At 39.0% G+C, this 23,306-nt stretch overlaps 2 protein-coding genes across 3 annotated transcripts; both read right to left on the bottom strand.

Moving 5' to 3' along the window:
• Positions 1–1,870: 1,870 nt before the first annotated feature.
• On the bottom strand, positions 1,871–7,085 carry LOC104454131. Its single transcript, XM_010068878.3, has 5 exons — positions 6,660–7,085; positions 6,236–6,411; positions 3,800–4,706; positions 2,439–2,620; positions 1,871–2,180 (listed from the first exon to the last, which is right to left on the bottom strand). Exons 2-5 carry the CDS (start codon positions 6,373–6,375, stop codon positions 2,072–2,074), a joined length of 1,338 nt encoding a protein of 445 aa, XP_010067180.2. The 5' UTR covers positions 6,376–6,411; positions 6,660–7,085; the 3' UTR covers positions 1,871–2,071.
• Positions 7,086–8,935: 1,850 nt separating this feature from the next.
• Positions 8,936–17,956, bottom strand: LOC104454130. Of its 2 annotated transcripts, none has more exons than XM_010068875.3 (14): positions 17,226–17,956; positions 16,402–16,488; positions 16,062–16,165; positions 15,916–15,966; positions 14,258–14,429; positions 13,841–14,158; positions 12,882–13,085; positions 12,287–12,781; positions 11,937–12,146; positions 11,194–11,382; positions 10,810–10,982; positions 10,102–10,254; positions 9,899–9,980; positions 8,936–9,759 (listed from the first exon to the last, which is right to left on the bottom strand). In XM_010068875.3, the coding sequence occupies exons 1-14, from the start codon at positions 17,712–17,714 to the stop codon at positions 9,370–9,372; spliced, it is 3,117 nt and encodes a 1,038-aa protein (XP_010067177.2). In that variant the 5' UTR covers positions 17,715–17,956; the 3' UTR covers positions 8,936–9,369. The 2 variants fall into 2 exon arrangements, with proteins under 2 accessions (XP_010067177.2, XP_010067178.2); XM_010068876.3 differs by lacking the exon at positions 17,226–17,956 and adding an exon at positions 16,639–17,206.
• Positions 17,957–23,306: the final 5,350 nt, after the last annotated feature.

Raw genomic sequence — 23,306 nt, 5'->3', positions numbered from 1 at the left:
AGAAATAATGGGCAAAACCCTTAAAGAAGTACTCTGAGTAACCATACAAGATGGTGACCATTTTGAGAATGGGTGTTAACTTATGAATCACTCCATAAGAATTCTCTATTTACTGATGTCGGACTTGAGATATTAGCATGGATGTGTGTGAATCCATAACTATGCGAGTTTATCTTAGGCTGGTTAGGGGGGATCATTTTCCGAGGTGAACTGAGTGTCAATAAAAGAAGCTGGAGAAAAAAGATGATCCCGTGCATGAGAAGAGAACCCAAGTCAATTGTGGCAGTTGTTGGAAGCAGAAAAGTATTGACTACGGCAGTAGTGGTTAAAGCTATATATTTCCTGTAGCTTCCCGACATAAGAGAGTATCAAACCCAATCATAAAGCAGTTGAGAGGGAACGCAAAAGGCTCAATAAAAATAAGTAGAGATAGCTGCAATTGTGACTAAATCAATCTAATGTCAACTGCTTCTACTACACAACCACCAAAATCTGCCGTTAGCTCGGAACTTTATCGGCATTGAATATTGCTGGATGTTGACAACTCTATGGATAAATGGCGGTAACTCCCTTTAGGGTTATAATAAGGCCGTGGAGTATATATGTATGCAGACCCAAATTGAATCAAGTCGAAAACAGGAAGACCAAATGATAACTAAATTTTGATGCTTACTAGAATGAGCAAGCATTAAACCATAGGAGAAAGCACCTGGACATATGGGTGTAAAACTTGCCAACAGAATAAAAGATAAAAATTTAAGATTTAACTTGCAAATTTTTGTCAGATGGACCAATGTTTTGTGCAGAAGAAAAGAGAAACCAAGGTCATTTGGATTTTTTGCAGAATCCCCACGAGTGCGGTTCCATCATTTTATTTGAACCCCATCTCCAAGCACCTAAAAGAGTATGTAACCCATTAAAAAGGAACCACTAAAAAAGGTTTTTGCTATTCGTAGGCAATGGCTGAATCCAAGGCAACGACTACACACATACCAATACCATCACAAAAAGTAAAGAGGCCCTAGCCCTAGTAACCCGTTTTACGTCTAGGCATAGACTGGGCCGCAAGGAATTTTTTAAGTGACGATATACATGGACTTAGGCATAGACTGTGACGTTTCCTAAAATTACTTTCTAAGAAACTATTTTTCAGAAAAATAATTATATTTTTCGATAATCAATTAAAATTTGAAAATAAATTAAAAAATATATTCATTTATTCAATAAAAAAAAAATCTTCTTCTGCATGCACTCATTTTTAACAATTTTTTTTTTTGATTTTTTAATTTTTTCCTTTCCTTTTTTTTTTTTTCTTTTCTCTCTTTTTCTTCTTGTTCATTGGCCTTAACTTGCCGACTATAGCGACCGGCCATTGGCGAGCTCTGGCCTCACCCCAAACTGACGAGGCTCAAGCTAGCCTACGATCGACAACCAGTCAAGGCCAAGAAAGAAGAAAAAAAGGAAAGAAAGAAAAGAAAATATAAAAATAAAATGAAAATGTGTCTAATAAAAGAAAGTGAAGTGAAGAAAATTATGAAAAACATTTTTCTCACTTTTGAAGGCATTTTTTAATAACAAAAAACATATTCCTTAACTATTTTATTTTTCATAAAACGAACGCCGAAAAATTCGAAAATTATTTTTCTGAAAATTATTTTCCGTGAAATGAATACATAAAAACTTGGACCATCAAAAGTGATGGGTTACACATGGCCCTTACACTCGTGCAAGATCCATAAGATTTAACGGTCCATTTCATTCTAGTTTATATAACGTCCTCACCGCGACATGCGTACTTTGGAGATTACACTGGTTAGCAAAGAATTAAAACTTCGGGGTTTATCCTCACAAGTCTCACGCCATACTAGGATGTAGAAACTCGTCTAATTCTAATTCTGCACATCAAAACTACGTCGTCGGCATCATCCAGCTCACCAGAGAAATAAACAGCCCGTCAGAATTTACAAGCGAGTCGTTCCAAAGAGAAAAAAAATAATAGCCAAGAAAAACCATAAGTTTTCCACAAGGAGTGGAGAAACAGGATTAACTAGCCTCCTTGAAAACAAAGTTTTCACTCAGTCCAAAACTTCAGAAATGACACAATAATTGCTTTTATAACAGCAAATATAGGATTCATTGGCTGCTTGGAAGAATTCTTGGATGACACTTCCCATGATTCACTGCCAAAGAGAGATCAAACCAACAAAACAAGTCAGTAATCGTGAAGATTTGGTAACATACATGGATACGTTGCAAACGACGGACTTAGCAATACAACTGCTAGCATATAGAATGACGTACATGCATACCATAGGTTTATGAGTGAGCCAGCATGATTTTTGAAGGGTATATTCCAACATCACAGATTGCTCTCTCCCAAAGTGCAACAATCCACAATAAACAGATGTATTTCTGAATAATGAGAATACTATACTCACAGATTAATTCTGTCTAAAGGGGGATTGATTCCTTTCTGGACGCTGCCATTAGGTTGAACATTAGGTTCAGGTTTTAGCTTCAGCGCTTGCGATGACACCTCACTGTCAGTTCGAGTGGAATTGCTATCTATGCTTTCAGAATCAACACCGCTGGGAACATTTCTAGCCTGTAAAGACATTTCCTTCAGTTCAGAGACCAAAGTATGTAAATATTGATCAGTGGATAACGATTCAAAGCCAGTTTCGCAACATATCCGTGAATGTGCCAAATTGGTTTTAAAATGTACAAAACATTACACGGTAATGTCCAGAGAAGGATTTCGTATCAGAAAATTATGAGCAGGTTAAGCCATTTCAAGAAGGGAAATCAAATGGTACATCAATCAACAAACAAAAGGCCAGCATAATTGACAAACAACTGGCTCTTACAATTGCACGTTCACAGTTCCATTGTCCACTGTGAAAGTGAGCCAAAAGGGAAATGAGGGCGAATACATTAGAAGGATCAGCCAAATTCCAGTAACTTGACTAATAGGCATAAAAAAGAATAACATTTTCCACAGTAAAAATGATAATACCACATTTCTCTTTCATTTCATTAGCAGTATCATGATTAATAGGCTTACATACATCGGCATTTATCTGTTTCACAACCTGCATTCCTTGATACAAACTCGAAATTCATCAGCTACCACAAAGATCAGAAATCCAAGGGCATATCAAAAGTTAAATCTAGATCTCCATTTATAACCATTTACCATTTCTACATTTTCCTAAAAGTAATTTGACATAAGGACATGAAGATGCTTAACAATTAACTCCAACAAAAAGATAGTTTCTCAAGCTCATTTGTCTCAACTATTCAAGCTTATTTAACGTTTCCAAATACATCTGTATGTTACATACAAAAATTGGCATGTTTCATACTGTGGAACCAATTTTCTGTGAATATCTCTTTTGTCTGTCTGTTTCAGAACACCCAAAGTTCAAATATCTCCAAGAGTAAAAAGGCAAGTTTTTATTAGATCCCCAGTATATATGCTTCAAAGGGCTATCATTTTATCATGGATGTTTCACCTACAAGAAAACGAGGGCAGCTTTGCAAGCATTTCTAGAATAAGGCCACATAAAAGAGACCACTCACTACACAGCCTCCGACACATACTTCAACAAAATAATGAGTTATCTATCTGTCATTCTCATTTTAAGTATCGAGTATATTTCCACCGCATCCCCCTATGATTCGCACTGAATTCATTCGCAACTTTGGTTCTTCACTATATAAATGTCTAAGTATCTTCTCATACAAAAGCTTTCACAGATGAACGCTCAAAGATCATAGAAGAAAAGCGAGTGCTCACCTCCGCTCCAGCAGCATTCATATCTTGTTTGTATTCTGCAGGTGTTGAACTCAATCCTTCAACACTAACCGATGCATCATTGGCATCCATGCTGCCATCAGCATCACGAGGAATGTTCTCCTTGGGAAATGAGCCATTAGAATTTTTTAACAAAGAATCAGCAAAGTCTTCCACGACTTCCACATCAACTAAATGAGGTATTTGTCCCAGTGGACCAGGTGAAGCTGAAGCTGAAACTTCCGCTGTGTTCTCCTCCATCGAATGAGTTTTTTCTCGCGAATTCGTCTCATACAACACAGCACTGTCACTTCCCGATACCAGATGCGCCTCTGCATTTTGTTCTTGTGAAGCTTCATTCCTTCCTTCACCAACACTTCGATCTACACAGTCATTTGGCTCACCAACAGATCTCAATGGAAAAGTCTCTACTTCTACACTGGTCAAATTAATTGATCGAGATGTTGACTCAGCAAATGCATTAAGATTCTTCCCAGCTTCTTCGACTCCATTTTCAAGAAATTCTGTTGATGCCAATCCATCAAACTCTTTTGATTTGATGTCTACTTGGCTTCCATTGACAATTTCTCTGTCCTCAACCTTCGGTTCTTGATGTCCATTAGAGTTTCCAACAGATAAAAATCCAAGCTCCCTGGGGTCAGCCTGATGATCCAATTCTTTTGAAGGTAGGGAAATAGCAACTTGAGTTTCAGTGGCTATTGTACCAAGTGGATTTTGTTCCAAGAACTGATCAATGCTCTGCCCATCCTGAACAAACTTAGCAGGTCCCAGAACTCTATTTTCTTGGATTATCTCGCGGACAATCTCTCTTACAGTGTAGAATGATCCACCAACTTCCTTGTGTGTTAGATTTAGTGAGGGGAAATTCCCATCATTTGATTTCTGGTGCCTGCAAAGTAAAGTACCAAAAGTAAATTATAACATCCAGTATGATTTCCCAAAAGTAGTCACAGCAGAAAATGAACAGCCATAAGGAGGTTTGATGACTTGTGGGAAGAAGAAAAAAGACAAATCTACACGAATCCTTGTCCTCCTTGGGCCTAATTTTCCATTTGAAATTTTTGAAAATACAATGGGAACTTACTCCTTACTATTGCTAATGAATGAGTTTCAGCAGCAGCGCTTAGCAGAAGATTTGTCAAATCCTTATCAGAGTTTGAGAGGTAGATAGTTAGAAAATTTACAGATATAGCATCTAATCTTTGACCAGGCAGAGTGAAGTCTTCATAAATTGAAGTTCAGTAAGATGGATTAAGTGGAAGAGATTCATAGGAATTGAGACCATAGACTCAGCTTGAATTAGTCATACCATCTAAGCATTTCATCAAGGTATCATCACCTCCGAAGGAAGAGAAGGTTTGTGCAGTAAAATACATTATGTCCAAAGGCCATAAAAAATGACAACTTTGACATGGCCAAATAGCAATAAAAATTCCCACTTTTTCTAATCTATCAAATTTTATCCCCAGCTTAAATTTTTACATTCCAATGTTATATCAAATCTATCTGTACACTAGACTCCCCCAAAAAATTGTCTTTTGATTTCCTGTTTGCCCTCTTCAACTTTAAGTAATTATAATATTGCAGCAAAGACTCCATTATTTTAGAAGAACCTAACTTTTCATTCTCTTCATACCAAAAATTTCATAAACAGTTTATAAAAAAAAAAGGTTGATATGGAGCCAGATAAATATTCTCCCTCGAGTTAAACATCTGTAAATTAGTCCCTTTTAAGTATCCTGCCTTGTATACTAGAACTCGATAAATCTTCTTTCTTTATATTTAAATTGATATCCTTCTTTTAGCATGATGAGAAAACAAGCAAAAGGTCTTATTCCCACTTGGGAAATAAAAGAAAAGGGGGGAAGGAGGGAATCCTACGAATAAACAAAAAATAAATAAATAAGAGGAAGGCCAAAATAAAATTTTGAATCCAACGGATTATTTTCTCTCACAAATGATGTCAAAGGAACTGTGATAGATTTGAAACAAATTCAAGAAGGTTAGTTATTTTACGGATAGGATTAAAAGGTAAGGATAAAATTGAAAACCTTTAAAGAGGTAGAGAATTATTATGTCTTTTGACCATTTGATATTTAGCAATGAGAGTGGGAAATAACAAAGACTCAAAAAATTATGAGACTAACTTATTAGAGAAGGTAGCAGGAACTGGTGCTATTTTACAGGAGAATTTTCTTCACTTATCTCATCAATCTACCAGTATTAAACAGGTTGACTGAGGTAATTATTCCCTGTCAATATTAGGATAGATCGGGTAAAAGGTTGAACTTCCAAGGCTCAATATTTTACCACTGGTTATCCTATAAAATGGAAGAACTCAGGGTGCCATGTCTTGCTTTTTATTTTGCTAGTCATCATGCTTGTTGAGGAGCTTTAAAGAGAACCTGATGCACTTACTTCTTTATGAATGCTTCAACCATTGATTTTCTCTCCTCTTTCGATCGACGGATTCGAGCCTTTCTTCCGCTATTCTCAGACTCATTACGCTTTGCCAAGGCAAATGTCTGCCCGACCCAACCACCTTTAATACCATGCATGACTTTGGTAAGATCAGCAGCTTTGTAGATTTTAAACTGCATAAAAGAACGTCAACAGCAGAATTAGTTAGAGGGACACAAGTAAAGCACACCTAAATTGACTAACAAGCACCAAATTAAACAATTGCACTACGAAACTAGGGCGGCGGATGCAGAAGGCAATCAAAAGCCCAAATTACACAATAATGCAATGTTGTTAAACAAGGATTGACAGTCCGAGACAATTTCTCATGTCCAAGATTCACAGCTTATGCAATGAATATGTCAGTCAATCACAAAATGACCTTGACAGAAAGAGCTGCTACATTCAAAGTAGGGATTTCTCTTAGATTTTTTGAGCTGGAAGTTGAGCCAAATGCTGAAATGTATTGGTACACCAGAAACAAGCTAAAATAGTGCAATCGTGCAATCGTGAAGACTTCTCTAGCATGCAAAGAAAGAAGATAGATCAGATTACAAGAAATAGGCCAAGAGATGGAAGAGAAAGTAGGATAGCCAGACGAAATACAGAGAGAGGGAGGTTTGGAAACTAGTAATGGAAGCAGCAACTGCAACCATCCAAACACCGATAAGCCAAAGAACCCAAGAAACAAAAGAAATGTGATGATGGCTGCCTCCAATTCAGACTGTGCGACAACACATCGTGTTGAAGTTTCTGACAGCCAAAGAACCCAAGAAACAAAAGAAACGTGGCCATGGCTGCCTCCAATTTAGACTGCACAACATCACATCCCATCGGCTCATCTCAGTAACAAACGGTCCATCAGCTTTCCCTCTCAATTCATCACACAACACTGCCCACATACCAACCAGCGCTACATTACGCGAGACCACAAATTCCAAACGCGAGGCACGAAGGAACAAATCCATAAAAAGAAATCTCAAACCTTTATGCACCCAACTCGCTCCAAGACCAAGCGCAACGACAACGACACCTCAACTGGAGCCAGTCAATTTCCAGAGAGACAGGCAACTAACTAAAGCACACCTCCCCCTCCCCCCAAAAAAAAACCAAACAACGAACGAATCCGGGGAATTGCCAGGAAAACCCGTAGCAGCAGGGGCGACCACATAAGCCTCCACATGCAATTGAACAGCCAAATCAAGCAACGACGGCGAATAGCACGTCGACAAACACCTATAAAGTGGAGATTCCGCTGGGCTTGAAAATGCATAAAATCACAAAAGACCCAAAAACCAAAAAAAAAAAAAAAAAAAAAGGAGCACAAACGACATAGTCAGAATCTACTCATTTCACGAAAGCATGTGCAAGTAATGCGAGCGAGAGCAAACATCGGAGCGCGGAAGCGAATGAGCAGGAGATCGTCAGCGGGCGAGAGCTTCATTTTACCTTGAAGAGAGAGAGAGAGAGAGAGAGAGATGAGGGTTTAGGATGAGGCAAGCCAAACCCCAAAAACCCTACACAGCTTCAGAGCACGCTGCAGTGAAGAGACGAAAATTTAGCGCTCTATTCGTCCAGCCGAAATGATACAGAATGCCGCTCGATGGCAATGTCGTAATATCAGCATCGCTCGGGGTCGAATTCTTCCCGTCGAGGTGGACGCCCCCCCCATTCGGAGTAAAATTCGGCTTCGTTTTTCGGACCGTTTCATTTAATGTTATCATCAGACATTCTGCTTTGTAAGTTTATATTTATATCCACTAAAAGTGTCTTCTACACACGCAATTTTACAAAGCAAAAATTTTCAGCTCTGAAGGGGGAAAGATATATAGTCATTTAAGGACTTCACATCTTCGAAAAAAAAAAAAAAAAAAAAGGACTTCACATGGGACCCGCGTCGCTATTTGAATTCTCCACGCAGAAATAAAGAAAATTCTCACCTCTCTCAAACAACATGCGGTTCGAACTACTTTCCACCATCTTCAAAATTCGATTAATGTTGATTGATCGTATTATATTACCCGCTTTCTCAACGTCTAAACGGAGTGAACTAGGTTCGGGGTCAAAATGACAATAACTAATCACTAGTTTATACCCCAGATTAGGTATGTCGAAGGATCATAAAATTTTCTCCTAAAGGAGAGGATTCGTTTCAAAGAAATCTAAGGGTCTGTTTGGTAAAAGTTGTTTATGTTCTTTTGTTCCGAAGAACAAAAAAAAAAAAAAAACCTCTTTGGTAAAATTTTTATTCTCAAAAACAAAAAAAATCTATTTTTTTTATTTTCATTAGAATAGAAATAAAAAATAGAAAAAAGTAACTTATGGCGAGGCCAAGCCTCGTAATGGCCCGACGAGGCTCCGGCGAGCTCACTAGCCCTTGCCCAATCAGACGCCGGCCGATGTGGCCAACGACCAGCTACAAAGGAGAAATAAGAAGAAAAAAAAAAATATATATATATATATATAATAAAAATATTAAAAATTAAAAAAATTATATAATTTTCCCCAATGCATTTCTATTCCAGGAATATAAATTTTTGCGATTACCAAACACGTTCTTATACTCATAAATTATTCTCGGAAATAGAAACAAAAAAAAAAATATTTATGATCAAAAATTATTTTCCAGAACATAATTATTATCAAACACGTCCTAAGTCTGTCGTCAAAGAATTGAAACCTGGAATTAAATTTGAACGAACATAAATTCTGACACCCTCCATCAAAGATCGCCTTTTGACATCGTGAAGAATATACATCAGAGAAAGAATAGAAATTTTTGCCTAAGACTGAACCTCTTGAGTGGTGGAAAAGAATGTTGAACTCAACTTTGTGTGTGCGCTCTTTGGAAACCAACTGTACCTCCTGCCGCTCGAATCGACCGAACAAAATCTCCTCGAAAAATTTGTGAATCAACTGCAGCTTACGACGGAAGGCCCTTCTGGATCTTCCCAGCCTTCAAAAGAATGAATCAGGCAATTTCCCCCACAATATGCTGCATTTCCTCGTTTCAAAGCTGGAGTAGCCTGTGAAGTGTTAGAAAACTTTTGCATGTTAGAATTGGCCCCTCAATCGAGGCTGCCGCTCATGTCCTATCCCCCTAGGGATTTCTGCTTGTACCCGTGTTTCATCCTCTCATTGAGTTTCTCACGTGTCTTTCTCTTTTTATCCATCTTTAGCCTATACCTTTCTTCTCTCTCCCTTTCATAGATCCCTTGCCAGTGTACTTCCCCGCTTAATGGCCACAACCATGGCTCTCTTGGATTGTCGCCATCATCGGCAGCTTCAGCTAAATCTTCATCCATACTCTTCAGCAATGTAAAATTGAAGTATTTTGCCCACATATATCCCCTTCTAAGCTCAAGCGGATGCTGCTCTGAGAGTGAACCTGTATGTGGGTCTAGGTAAACCATCTTCCTGGCGCTGTGGTAGGCCCACACATTGACAAGAAGTTCCAAAATACGACAATAACAATGCTTTTTCTGTTAAGCAAAGAAACCAGAGTTACCTCCAATGTCCACGGCAGTTTGTAATTCTCAAAAAAAAAAAAAAAAACAGAGACAAAAGATGTGCTCACAAATATCACAAGAACCACAGTTACCAAACACTCAAACAACTTACCTCAGCCTCTGTTTCACCCAGTAAACAGAAATTGGTTGCACTAGAATTTATATGCAAGGAGTCAAGAGAATCGGCAAACATCCTGCAATTCAGTTCAAAGTAGCATTTGACAATAAGCACATTCAGAGTTGTGCAACTTACTCAAAAACTGGAAAATGCTGTAAACTGAAGAAGAGGCATTTGAATGGTCTCTTGTATGTCACCTGGTGAACATTATGAATTCAAGAAATGAAGGGGTCGGCATCACCCAGCTATGCAGGGTGGACCAGTAACCACCATCCTCTGGCATGGGAGGAAGAGCTTCTATATGTGACGGTAAAGCATATATCTTGCGGAAGGCTTGCTCAAAAGCATTTCTGCATGAATTTGGGTACACTGTCAGCTATTGAAATCTACATTTCTGCAATGTTTGAGTAAAAGATGTTAAAAGAATCCCTGCTGAGGTGCAGGACAACCAACCAGACTCGTAAAATTTGAAGTAGTTCAAATTTACTTTGCCTTTGGGTGAAAGAAACAAAGAAAATACGTTTTTCTTGCATTGAACAGTTGATAGTAAAAAATTGTTTTCAGTTCAGGAAAAGTATGAAGACCAATATAATCAAGTCTATCTCCACTCACTTCAAACTTATAAATTGGACAGTTAAATCCACCTTCTCACTTTAAGTGCCTGAAGCAATTTCGAAGCAATCTCGTTCTCCAGTGTGGGGAGTTATTAAGGAAGCATTGCATACATAATAATTGCTCAAAAAACCTCTTCCCACGAGTTATAGGCTTATAGCACAAGGCTCCCTTAAGAAGGCATGAAAAATAAGACTAAAAACAAAAAGGAGACCAGTATAATTTTTCCCTTATATCAGCAAAGGCATTATATCTTGACAGACATTAATAGTACTCAAGCTAACATGACATACCTGCAGCCTCCTCCATTCAAGATGTCACACATAGACCAAAATGTGAGGACATCATTGCTTCCACTAACTCCACCATCCATGTCTAAACGTGCCCAAAAGTACATTACATCTCCTTTTTCCTCCCCTTGTACTGACTCTTCCAACACCTTCTCAGCTTTTGGGGATAATGAAACCTGGCAAAGAAATGATGCTCGATTTTTCATACAGCAACCAAAGAAAAAAAAAATTGTTGATAGAAGTTTGAAAAGATCCCATGGTGCAGATTCCAAGAGCTAAATCAATTTTTGCAACAAATCTGCTTCCATGTGGCTTCATGGATACAAGGAACCTAAATCACTGAAAATTTTATCACTAATACTACATTCCAGCAACATAAATGAGTACCTTCCTACCGGCAGTTCGCCATGATTGGAATCCAATCCAAGGTCTGCTGTGAATGTTATCTACCCTTTTTGCAATGGAAAACATTCCTCCCATCTCACATAGAATATCCTGATAATAAGTGTTATTCAGAAGACGAAGCCGGCTGACTGCATCTACATCATCTGATCTCAATCTCCTTGCTTTCGTTGACTGCCATGCAAAGTTGAGGATGAGTAAATGGCAAAACAGCATTATGCATACAAACAATCGACCGTGCAAGAACCAGGAGAAATCTGCCAAATGAAACTAAAATACTCTGTGTGCGCCATGGACCATCATTATTTACCATAGCAAGTCACCTATTTTTGCCAAGAGAAAAGTTTCACCAATTAATCTTCAGAAAATGCTCATCATTCACTATTTCAGCTTCTCAACTTAAACCAAGTTTCAAACTGTACACACTAAACATCTCGAAATGTTTCCGCAGTACATGCTGATCCCTCTTTTCAGACATGTTGGTTAATGTCAGTTTGGTCAACGCTGGCTTATCTGTTAAAGGAATTAAAAGTGCTAATTCACCTGGCAATGTCAGTGCAACATAACCAAGACAGTGTCCTATGTAATTCTTAAATCATCAAAGAGGGGAAAAAGAATGCTAATGCTTCATCAGCCCAATTAATTAAATGAAGATTCACATTGTTCACATAATATATTGAATTAAGAGGCTGGTTGATAAAAAAATAAAAGTGACTCGAGGAACTTACAAGACTTAAACCCCGGTACAAAGAACCATGATGAAGAAATGACCAAGCTCCCGCCCCTTCGTATATCTCATAAATGCATACTGGCTGTCCTGTCCTTTCCAGTTCTCCCTCATCCCTTTCATTTGCTTCAAAACTGAGCTTCTCAGATTTCCGTGCATTACGGTATATGTCATTCCATGAGCCAGGATCTCTCTCCATTCTTTCTTCAAGCTGAAAGTGGTCACAGAATCATATTTTCAGATGTCTTTTCTTTCTTAAACAGCGGGAAATATTAAAATATCTAGTATGCAAATACAAAAGAGAACCTTTGATCAGAGAATCCTGAAAGTGCCATATAAAATATTGCATACCTCTTCCTTTTCTACTTTCTCAAACTCTTCGATTTGTTCTATTTCCTGCAGAACTGCCCAATCTTCTTCTGTGGGAAAATCTCCAATAGTATCAGTTTGATTCTCAGAGGCGTTTCTAAGATCCACAAGGTCAGTCAATTCTTCCTCAAGAGCATATACTACACCAGCTTGCGTTAAATCCTCATGAGGCATGTCAACGGCATCCTGATTTATTTCACCCTCCAATAAATTCCAGTTCCATGACAGCTCTTCAAGCTTAGCAACAGGACCAGGCAAAATGGCATCTGATGGAAAATCAAGTATATTCTCCAAAAGTTTCACATATGTACTAATGCATTCTGATGCCATCATGTTCTTAGCCAGCAGTTTTCCAGAAGAAGCAACAGTGATGGCAAACTCCGAAAGTCCGCCATCTGCTATTAAAGAGGAGAATGCTCTCATCAAAGCATCAGGATTATGCTGTGGAAAAAGTATCCCATGGACACCATCAACAACCTGTAATTCCATTAGGTCCTTCAGAAAATCGGCTTGAACCAGAGGAAAAACTGTCCTCATGATTAAAAGAAATGACGATGGGGAACTGAAGTAGACATACATATTTTGTAATAACGGGAATGTCTGGGACAACAATGGGGATTCCAAACGTCATGCTTCGGACAAGTAATGGAGGGAAACCCTGCTCATCTTGAGAAGAACCATAAAGAACAATGTCTGCCATAGTCAATACGCTATCAACATCGGCATTTATGCCAAAATGCCTCACTGAACCCTGTAGAAGTCCCAGACGAGAAGCAATCTCCTAAAATATCAGAGAAACTACATCAGAAACACCCAACTAAGGTCCTTACCTCTGGTCCCTCCTTTACCTAATTATGCAGATAACAATACCATGCTAGAAATTGGGCAGACGGAATACAGCAGCAATAGCAGCAGTCGTCACAACAATCACAAATGGTCAGCAGACACAGAGAGCGGCATTTTCTTGAAAGTTGAAGAAAATGCCAACCTTTGTAGGGAAAAAGAAGTGTCCTTGTTTATTACTTTCAAAATTTCTCTCAATGGCCCAACAGATTTAACATAGCTGTCTCCTATAAAATTATTCTCCTAAGAACATATACAATTCTGAAATTTGTCACACATCTATGCCAACAAACTGCCTGCATCGCCAAATTTTATCATCACCTCTGGGCCAACATAAGACATACAACCAACTGAAGAAACATCAAGGAGAAAAAGTTTACAAGGGAAGCAGGGAGCAAAAGAAAGAAATCGTAGTCTTTTTTTAAACCATAAGCAGTAGAACAATGACCAATTAATTCTATTTTCAACTCATAGTTGTAACTCAGTTTTTCTGAAGATAAACCCAGGAGCATGATAAGCTACTTCTCTTACACTCCAATGGATTTGCTTTCAGCATCTCTAAAAACAAATGCCGCCTTTTTTAATTAGTCACATCATTTTCACCGCAACTTTTTTGTTCATTTACTCATTCATGAAAAAGGATAGGATATTTCTGAAAATTAGCTAGCAAAACGAGTGGAAACAATCAGGTACCTGGAACGCATCGTCACTGTCACCAGTTGAATTGCCACACAAGAAAACAAACTTATAAGACCCTCCATCACTTCTCCTTGCATACTTTACCAGCAATGGTCCTATGGCATGCATTGCCACAGCATAATCCCATGATAGCTCGTTGTAGAATAAAGAACTTCCAATGACTAGAACTACCAAATCATCTCGTTGGAATCCATTGAGTTCCCTCAGTTGATGCTTAAAATGAGTCTGGCTATACCTTTCTGCAGACCAGACATCAACTGGAGATCCAGGAATGACAAAGAAGTTCCCAGTGTCAAGCACACTATATAACATCTGATCCAGGAAGACATAATAAGCACTGCAGAAAAGGACTTCCTAGGTGGCCGAAAAGAAGTAAAAAACCACCACAAACAATAAGATTAGCAAGTTTACCGGGAGAGTGAAATCAGGAAACACGATGACATCAGCTCTGCTGAAAGTGTTTCTCCACAGAGTGACAAGATGTTTCCAGTCCATTTCCTCATAAAATGGAATGCGTTTTGCAAGGACATCGTCTTGAATTACCCATACAAGAGGCACTGAAGAAAAAGGCTCCTGCATAAGGCTGCAGAAATATGAAACTCACTAAATAAAGTAACTGAAACAAAAGCAATTGCAAATATGTCTTCTTGGTGTGAGCATCTGAGCCAATGACAGCCCCTTCCCCTCTCCCCCACCCCCCGACCCCCAACCTGCATAAAAAACCTCACATGCACATGCACAGGCACACGAGTGCACGGACAGAGCGAGCACCTAGCACTAAAATTGACTAAAGGCTGGGATATATGTCTCCAGTTTTTATGATGAGAAGGCGAAATTCAGGCCAAACTAGAAGATCAGCTTTTTGCAGAGTAAAAAATTCCATTCTCTTTTACCAAAAAAAAAAAAATCCATCTTCTCTATCGTCTCATTAAAATTCCAATAATGTTAATTCGAACTAAAATAGGAAACGATTAACGATAATAAATGTCCATGATCAGTACTCAGAAACACCGAAACACACCTAATCCACTCATCAGTGGGCTAGATCATCTATTATGCTAATATTGTAAATTGAGTGCGGTCTGTTAAATAAAAATTTATTGCAGAAGTTTAAGATAATATGGATGCAAGCCAAACCACGAGTAAGCAAAGAAGAAACATTTGCTTTACAGAATTGCATGATTTCTTGACAGCTATTGGACTCTATTTACTCCCCATGCACACAAAGTTTTATTTGGGTTCTTGCTCCTGATTACTGACTTGTTGAGTACAGCTCGGTTATGCTCATATTCTGAGATTCAACCATAGAGCTCCATTGCACGAGAGAGAGAATTAAGATACATATCCGACATATACCATAAGCTAGTTGATTCATCAGCTCGAGCTTTTTGAAGAAGTAACTGCATAGCATTTTATTCTACCATTCCAAAGCAGCCCTTTTTCTTTACTCCAAGGAATGAAACTTCACTTTTGCTACTATAAAAGTATCCTTATAGTTCTTCCCTTCTTCTTTTTCCAATTTTTAGTCTTCTGAGTATATATTATTTTGAAAATGCTAAAAGCACACTTGAACTTTATAAGCATCCTTATGGATTAGCTTTTTAATAAACTGGACATTGTTGAAAATTACCAGGATCCCTGCAACTTTAAGTCTAGATTAGCTCTGTAACTTCAGAGTTGATGAGGAAAGAGAACTTAAAAAAATAAACTCGATTCATCATTATTAGACTTTAGATTCCTTGACTACTTTAATCTCAAAGATTCATGAAGATAGCCAAGGAAAGTTGTCACCATAGCACTTAGTCATCATTGATATAATTGATATCTAATAGAAATCGGCATGCATAAGATCCTTCATTCGGAATTGATCATTAAACAGTAACATTACTAATATCTTTACTTCAACAGAAAGCAGTTGAGCATCATATCCATGCCCAAAAAGATCCTACAATCTGATTTCCCGGGTAATGCACTGAGTGGGAAAGTTAAGCAAGTAACACCATACGAACAAACATAAGCATGCACAGAAAGCAAGCACAACTTTAAACAAGGGAAAAAGAGAAACAAACCTCGAAACGGCCTCTTTTGCTTCAATAGAATCAACAATAATACCTTCATAGCTGTAAAGAGTAAGCAGGAGTTCAACTATTAATAATTAGTAAGAAAAATTGTAGAAGCCCATTAATGCCAACTAAAGCCATATATAACATCATACATTGACCAATCAATATGGCCATATTGCTCAGGACCCAGAACTGAAATCTGACTGGCTACATCCTTCCAGACAGGAAGTGCTTTGCCATACTCTACCGCATATATCTGCAGAAATGTCATCAGGATGGTGCATTAGATCATTGGAGGGTTTAAATAATTGAAAAGTGAAAACTTCGAAAAAGGAACATGCCATGACCATCATTCTGTCATTTCTACAGTGTAGCCAAATTTATATTTACTGGACGGCAATTCTGGGTGACATCAAGAGCAAAGCCAGAAATTTAAATCAACATTTGCTTCTACAAATATTAAAACGTAATAAGATCCAAATATAAGTTTACCTGAAACGTGTAACCTAGTTTCTTTAGATTGCTCACAATGGAAAATAGCATCAAGAACTGTGGATCCTTCCTCAGATTCCCCAAAACCTAAAATTCACAAAGCACCCAATAAGGATGATGAGTTTGCTCAAAAAAACACATGCATACACAAATGAACCGGCACAGATGATGGCACAGAAAGATTCCACCATCCCCAAACGTAAAGCAAATATCAAGAACTAGCAAAAAAATAATCACCAATTCATCTGATGACCATCATCACATTCATGGCACAACAATCGAGAAGGATATAACTGGTGATTTGGTCTTTCAGATTGACCATCACATTGCCGTCTCGTCTTAATTTTTGTACTAAGTATTTTCTGAAGGCACAAGGCATGAGTCTGAATGGCACTGCCATCAGAACAGGAGCTTGATTCCAGATAGCTACATTCAGCTAACAATGAGATTATCAAATCCTAATTGGATGAGATAGAAGAGCTGCTTTGAATTCACAGCTTATTCACGCCAATGCATGAAACGACACGGCAGGCGTTATTACTCGAAGCACCAGCAAAGTTTGAATATGGCATACGTTAATAATCAATGAAGAACATTTAGGCATGCAACGAGTGAAAATCTCCGAACGCATGAGATGCCCAATCGCAATAAGCGGCAATTCGAACTACGTTGCCTGAAAAATATTAAGAAAATTTCGATTTAAGGAAAAAGGACGGATGGAAAGGAACCGAGATCAGATCAAATCAAAACTTTCCCAAGCTGGCAAAGGCCACTTCGACTTTAGAAGCGAATGAAATTGCGGGAAGATGGATAAGCACTCTCACAAGAGCAAGCCTCGGGGGCCGAACGCCGATCCTCCTCTCCGACCGCGCCCGATCCAATCCCCCTCCCTCCGCCAGCTGCCGCGACGGCACGAACTTGAGCGTGCTGCCGAACTTGAGCCCTTCCCTCACCGACCCCCGCCGGGCGCCACCTTGCTTGAACACCGACGTGATCGAGCTCTGCAGCACCATCGACGCCATCGCGAAGACGAACACCGCGAGCAGTATCGCCAAGTAGAGCAGCGACTTGCCCCGGAAGGGGGGGACGAGGGAGGAGAGCCCGAGCCCGAGCCCGAGGCCCTTGCGGTTGGCCCTGCCGTGGTGGGCGCGGCTGGCCCGGAGCAGCTGGCGATCGGAGGGGGCCAGGCTCTTGGCGCCGCCATCCCGGGAGTGGCGGTCGGGGCCGGGGCTAGGGTTCGAGTTCCGCCGGAAATGGAATCTGCCGCGGATCGAGTGGGACGCGGCCGCGGCGGTGGGGGTGGCGTCGTCCATCGTGGCCGGAGGAGATCGGGTCCGCGGCGCCGTCGTTCATAAGAAGGGGGCGGCGATCTCCGCCGGGGAAGCGCACTGGAAATGGGCGGCGGATCTTCACCGGAGACGATGAGATCGGGAAGATGGGAGCGTCGCCATTGAAGGAGGAGGTTCGATTGGGGGGGTTGGCTCGGATGAGTCGACTCGGCTCGGCTCGACGAGACGACGTGAGCGGAGTGAAGAAGAGAAGCTGAGATTTGTTCCGTTTTTTTTTTTCTTTTCTTTTGTATTATTTTCCCCTGCCGACTTTGCACATGCAATTGAGTGGTTTTTGTTTAAAGCGAATTTTTAAGAGAGATTAAAAAAATGTTCTTAAAAATTCTAAGTACTTAACACGAGGGTACAGTTGTTTAAAAAAAAGTGTAATTAAATTCTTAAAAGTTGTCGGTGTAATCAAATCCTATACAATATAGCTCAAGGGAAAATCTTGATTTTTCTCTTATTTTATTAAACTACATGATGTTGATGTGTCGCTTTTTTTAATTACTTTCTTAAATGGGGAGGTGCTGACGTTGCAACTTTTTCTTCCTTAGTCCAGTGATACCTCCTTCCCTCGATCTTGATCTCGAGCGAACCTGGCCATTGGCCGCTCCAGCCTGAGGCTCCAACAGCTTGACGTGGGTATGATGCTTGCAACTAATTTAGGGGTGTCGAAGGTTCGGTTCGGATTAGTTCGTTTCAATTCAAATATTCGGGAAATCTAAACCAAATTATTTGAATGTGCATTTCATTTAAATTGAGTCGGAATTCAAATCGAAGACTCGACTCAATTTTTTTATTTTCCTTTTTATTATATTAAGAAGATGTTTTAGTAACCAAAGAGAGAGATTATATAAATTATAGTGTTACGAAGATGAGCAATTTTCAATTCGGTAAGATTAGGCAAATAGAAATAAAAAAAAAAAAAAAGTGGTTATTTTTTAATTATTCAAACAAAAAATATATGAAAATTCAATTTGGTTTGATTTTCTAATTCGTTCCGACGCCCCTAGTGACCATGGCTAGATTTGGGATAAAAGCTCGTGGCCATGTCCAAAAAAAAATTGAACTCTTCAATGCGAAAAGAACCCAGATAATAAGGATTTCATACCAAGAATAGAATCCAATAAATTGGAAGATGAAGTGGGAAAGAATTAAAAAAGATCCAATTCATTTTTATTTTTATTCTTTTTTCCCGGATCACCAACTAATCTCCCCAAAATGTTGAATTTTCTCAGCTTCAGTAGAATTCGATGAGCTTTGATTTTTCCACCCATTAAGAAAGAAGACAAATGCTAGTCATTTTGCTTCGTTTTCTTTGCTTTGCTACGACCAGGGAGAGAAGCATAAAGCAATAGGGGTGATCGGATCCAAGGTAGGTAGGGTCTAGATCTGGACCCTATACCCGACCCTATTATAACCAGTTCTTTTTTTTTGGACCCTGTACCCGACCCCGTTTGCATTGGACCATGTTCCCGACCCACCCTGTTTTTCCGATTTGAAAACAGGGTTAACTCTATTTATATCGGAACTTGTTTTGCATAAAAATTGTTATACAACACTCATATCCACCACTGTAGCAAAGGTTAAACTAGTTTTCAAGAAAAACAAAAGGCTAGAAGTCTGCTCTCTTTCAAAGGCTTGCCCGTTTTGCGACAGAATAGCCGCTTAGAGTTTATCTCAATGACGCAATGCATGATACCGTGAATATGGATCATCTGATTTTGTCCCAAACCAACAAGATTGATCTCTGATGTAACTCATACCCACTCCAAGTCAGATAAGTTACCTAATCAATCAAGAATATTTAATCTCAAAATGATATTTCATACATCACAATTGTCCTATTGCCAGAAGCAACCAAAGTATCCTAATCAGGATTTATTAGGAATAAATCAGTTTCTCTTAGAACATCATCCAGTGCCCCAATGTCATTTCTTTCAAACACATTACAACATAGCCATTCTCCCCTATCTTGGGGAGAATTGAAGATGAAATTCCTCGAAATACAATTTCTTCTATTACAAGTTCTTCAATGTGGCACATCTAAAAGTTTAATGGTATTCAGCCATAACTCAATCGAGAATCTGCAGAACGTATGGCTATATGGCAGCAAGGAACACCAATTTCACATGCATTTACTCTGGCCGTGAACCGAAGAGAACAAAGTGACTCACCAATGGAAGAAGGTTCAGGAGAGATGTTAACAAATATCAACGTTTTGGAATCTCCACCCAAACATGGCTGATTCAAACATATAATTAGAATTTACAGATATATCAAATCACAAGAAATTTATATGTATAATGCAATATCAACACAGCAATATCTCTAGCCAACGTTGTGCAAAACAAAAGACGTAGCTCCAAGCAACTACAGAGATTTCATTCGACCTTGCATCAACTGGCATTTGTGGTCAAACTAGAAAAAAAGGATAAATTCACACCCTTTATGATCGCGCCGGATGCTTTTAACAACCTCCTTCACGCCTCTTTTCAAGTATTTGTCTTCATCTCGTTATTGAAGCTTCATAAGAAGAGGTGTCGATTGAATAAGAAGAACCCAACTCCAATTGGCACTTCCAAGAACGACATGTTCACTTCTGCATTTTCATCAACTCAACACCTATTATAACGATAAAATTCTTTCAATACCTCAGAATGAGGAAAAAGAAGGTCGAGAAAGATGTTCCTCTTCGAGGCCAAATCTAGCCGCAGCCACGAGCTTCAAGCTCGAGTGACCCACGGCCATGGCCACTCAAGATTGAGGTCAAAATTTGCTGTCGTGACCATTTGAGTTTGAAGTTCATGCTCGCCATGGCCATTTGAGCTCAAAGGAAAAAGAAAGAGACTGGATTGGAAAGAGGATGATGCCACGCCTATCTTTTCAAAGAAAGAACGAATGTACTTTTAAAAACTTTAAGAATCAGTTGCACTTTCAGGGACAAATTTCTAAATTTCTTGGCACTGCATGACAACGTTTCTATTCCTTAAAATTTATATTATTTTGTTTTCTAGAAAACAAAAGAACAAAACCTATTTAGTAACGTCAAGTTGTTTTTCTATTCAGGGAATATATTTAGCCGGAATATAAGAGAAGAAAAAAAAAAGTTACTTCTTGTTCCCAGGAACAATTTATAGAAATAGGCTAATTTTCTTTTTATTTTTCTTTTATTTCTCTCTCTTACTACGGGCACCTTCAATCGCCGAGCCACGCCACCGCCGGCCACCGGTTTTTGCTGGTCGTTGGCCATTGCCACCGCCGCTGTCGGTCATCGCCGCCGACCGCCGATCGCTGTCGGTCACTAGTCGCTAGCCACCGCTAGTCACCGCCCACCGCCACCGTTGGTCGCCGGATCTAGTTGCCACCGTTGCGCTTGCCGCGCCGCACGACAACCGGCCACCGACCGTCACTGTCATCACCGCCTGACCCATCAACCGCCCCCCCCGGCGGGCGATCGGCGACGGCGAGTGTGATCCGTGAGCAAGAATAAAAAATGAATAAATACAAAAAAGAAATTGTTTTGTTATCAAAATGCATTTCTATTCTTTTTCTATTTCAAAAGTATAAATTTTGTGTAATTAAACGGGTTTTTTTACTCATAAATTGTTCCCCATAATAAAAATAGAAAATAACTATTTCTGAAAAAAAAAAACTCTTCCCTAGTCAATAAGTCTTATCGTTCGCACGCCTAATGTATTTACTTCGATTCTTATTTTTATTTAACTGTTTAGAAAAATTAGATTTTTGAAATCAGATTTCAATATATGATGTAGAATTAAATTCAGAGATAAGGATGAATTTTTTTTTTTTTTTTGCATAATTGTTCTTTAAATTAAAGTAATTGCTGTTTCAATGGAAAACTAAAAGTGGGTTATTTTCTGATGGGCTCACGCATATTCTCTCTTTCTGTGCCCTCCACTTATATGTATTTGACAGAAAATACAGTGCATTGGTTTATCTCATTCGGCGACAGTGCGACCCCTTAGTCCAATGATGCGATAAACCTCGCTCGCAATTACACATTTATTTCGCATAAAAAATACACCATGATTAGAAATTGGATTATTCTTAATATACACAATTCGACATGTAAAATATTTCACAGAGCATTAATCGAAACGTGAGCAAAGATACGAACCGGTGATCCGAACTCATTTACACTCCAATAAATGAAAAAATGGAGGTTGTGTCATGTGTCTAGCTCACCCGAATACGTTGGCATGTTAGCCACTAACTTAATCTTTCTAGGTTTTATAGAAATTGCTATTCTTAACAAACGAAACTAGATAGGTGATCAAAATGATTTATTTGTTTTGGATGACTTTACAATTAATTCCAATTAAATCGACTAAATTGAATCGACTAATCGGGTCTATTTTTCACACTCATAGGAGTTCATCTATGTTTATGCTTTACGAATATATGCACCCAATCTATAGATCTAGGATCGTTTGATTTGGCCATTTTATATTTCTAGTTGCAGCCGGCCTCCCAAATTAACGGTGGTTCAAATAAAATTAGAGAGTGACTTATCACAAGTCAAACGGATGATTCGGTTCATTGCAAAAATACAGCATTAACTCAAGAAGATGGATCTGGCAGTTCTTAATTATCCATGACTTTACTTCCTAGACAACTGTACTTATAAATTTATGGTAGGCTATGTTGGATTTAAGATAAAAATAAAAATAAAAATTAGGGTGCGATTTGCATCAACAATCCCAAAAGATTGTACCAAATTCGAAGAGCTCGATTCATCATTCTCAAAAGTTTTTGAGCTAAAGTTAGCATTTTTTAAAATCTCCAAACAATACAATTCCCACCAGACATGCAATTCGGCATCTTCGATATGTTCTTTGGTGGTTGATGAATTTCTCTCTGTCAACTCTGCCCTTGTTGATACTTTTGTATTCCTATTTTATCCTCATTTCCGCAATTCATCATTTCTCTCGACCAAAACATACTTGCCGACGGTCAAAGGAGAAGGGTTGCGAGATCCTTGATCGCCTAGGGTCACATGACCTCAACATTGGCTTGGTTAGGCCACTTCAACAATTCCATTATCTTTAACTTCAATCGCTTCTATCAAATTTCGTGATTCAATCTTCTTCATATTTGAATGACGACGACAACAATGTCGTATGCTTTCATTTTCTTTCTTTTTCACTCGGAAGTCCCTTCGTACAAAATACACCAAAAGTCAATTAACCAGACAGTAAGGATCCGTTTGGGAACCACTTCCCAAAGCCCTTTGGAGCCTAAAGATACTTGGGCAAATGCCGGTTTGTTTGGCAAAAAATTTTGAACCCATTTTCTCCAAATGCCAGCCTTGTGAAGTCGCGGTGAGGGACCTTGGGCTTTCGGGCTTTTCGGCATGCCCACGCGGGACTTGTTCATATTTTTTTTTTCCAAATTTGTCCTCATGAGTTTTTTTTTTTTTATTTTTTTCGATTCTTGCCCTTGTATGCGACATTGTTCATCTTCTCAGGGAGCTTCGATTCCGTCCCGAGTGCAAGGGGGTGGATCGCTAGATGGACGCCAGGCGACCATCGGGGGTGGTGTGGCCGAAGC

Source organism: Eucalyptus grandis, chromosome 7, assembly GCF_016545825.1.
Source record: "Eucalyptus grandis isolate ANBG69807.140 chromosome 7, ASM1654582v1, whole genome shotgun sequence".
Classification (NCBI taxonomy): Eukaryota; Viridiplantae; Streptophyta; class Magnoliopsida; order Myrtales; family Myrtaceae; genus Eucalyptus; species Eucalyptus grandis.
Note: the sequence above shows the minus strand (reverse complement) of the source record. Positions and strands in the feature narration are given on the sequence as shown.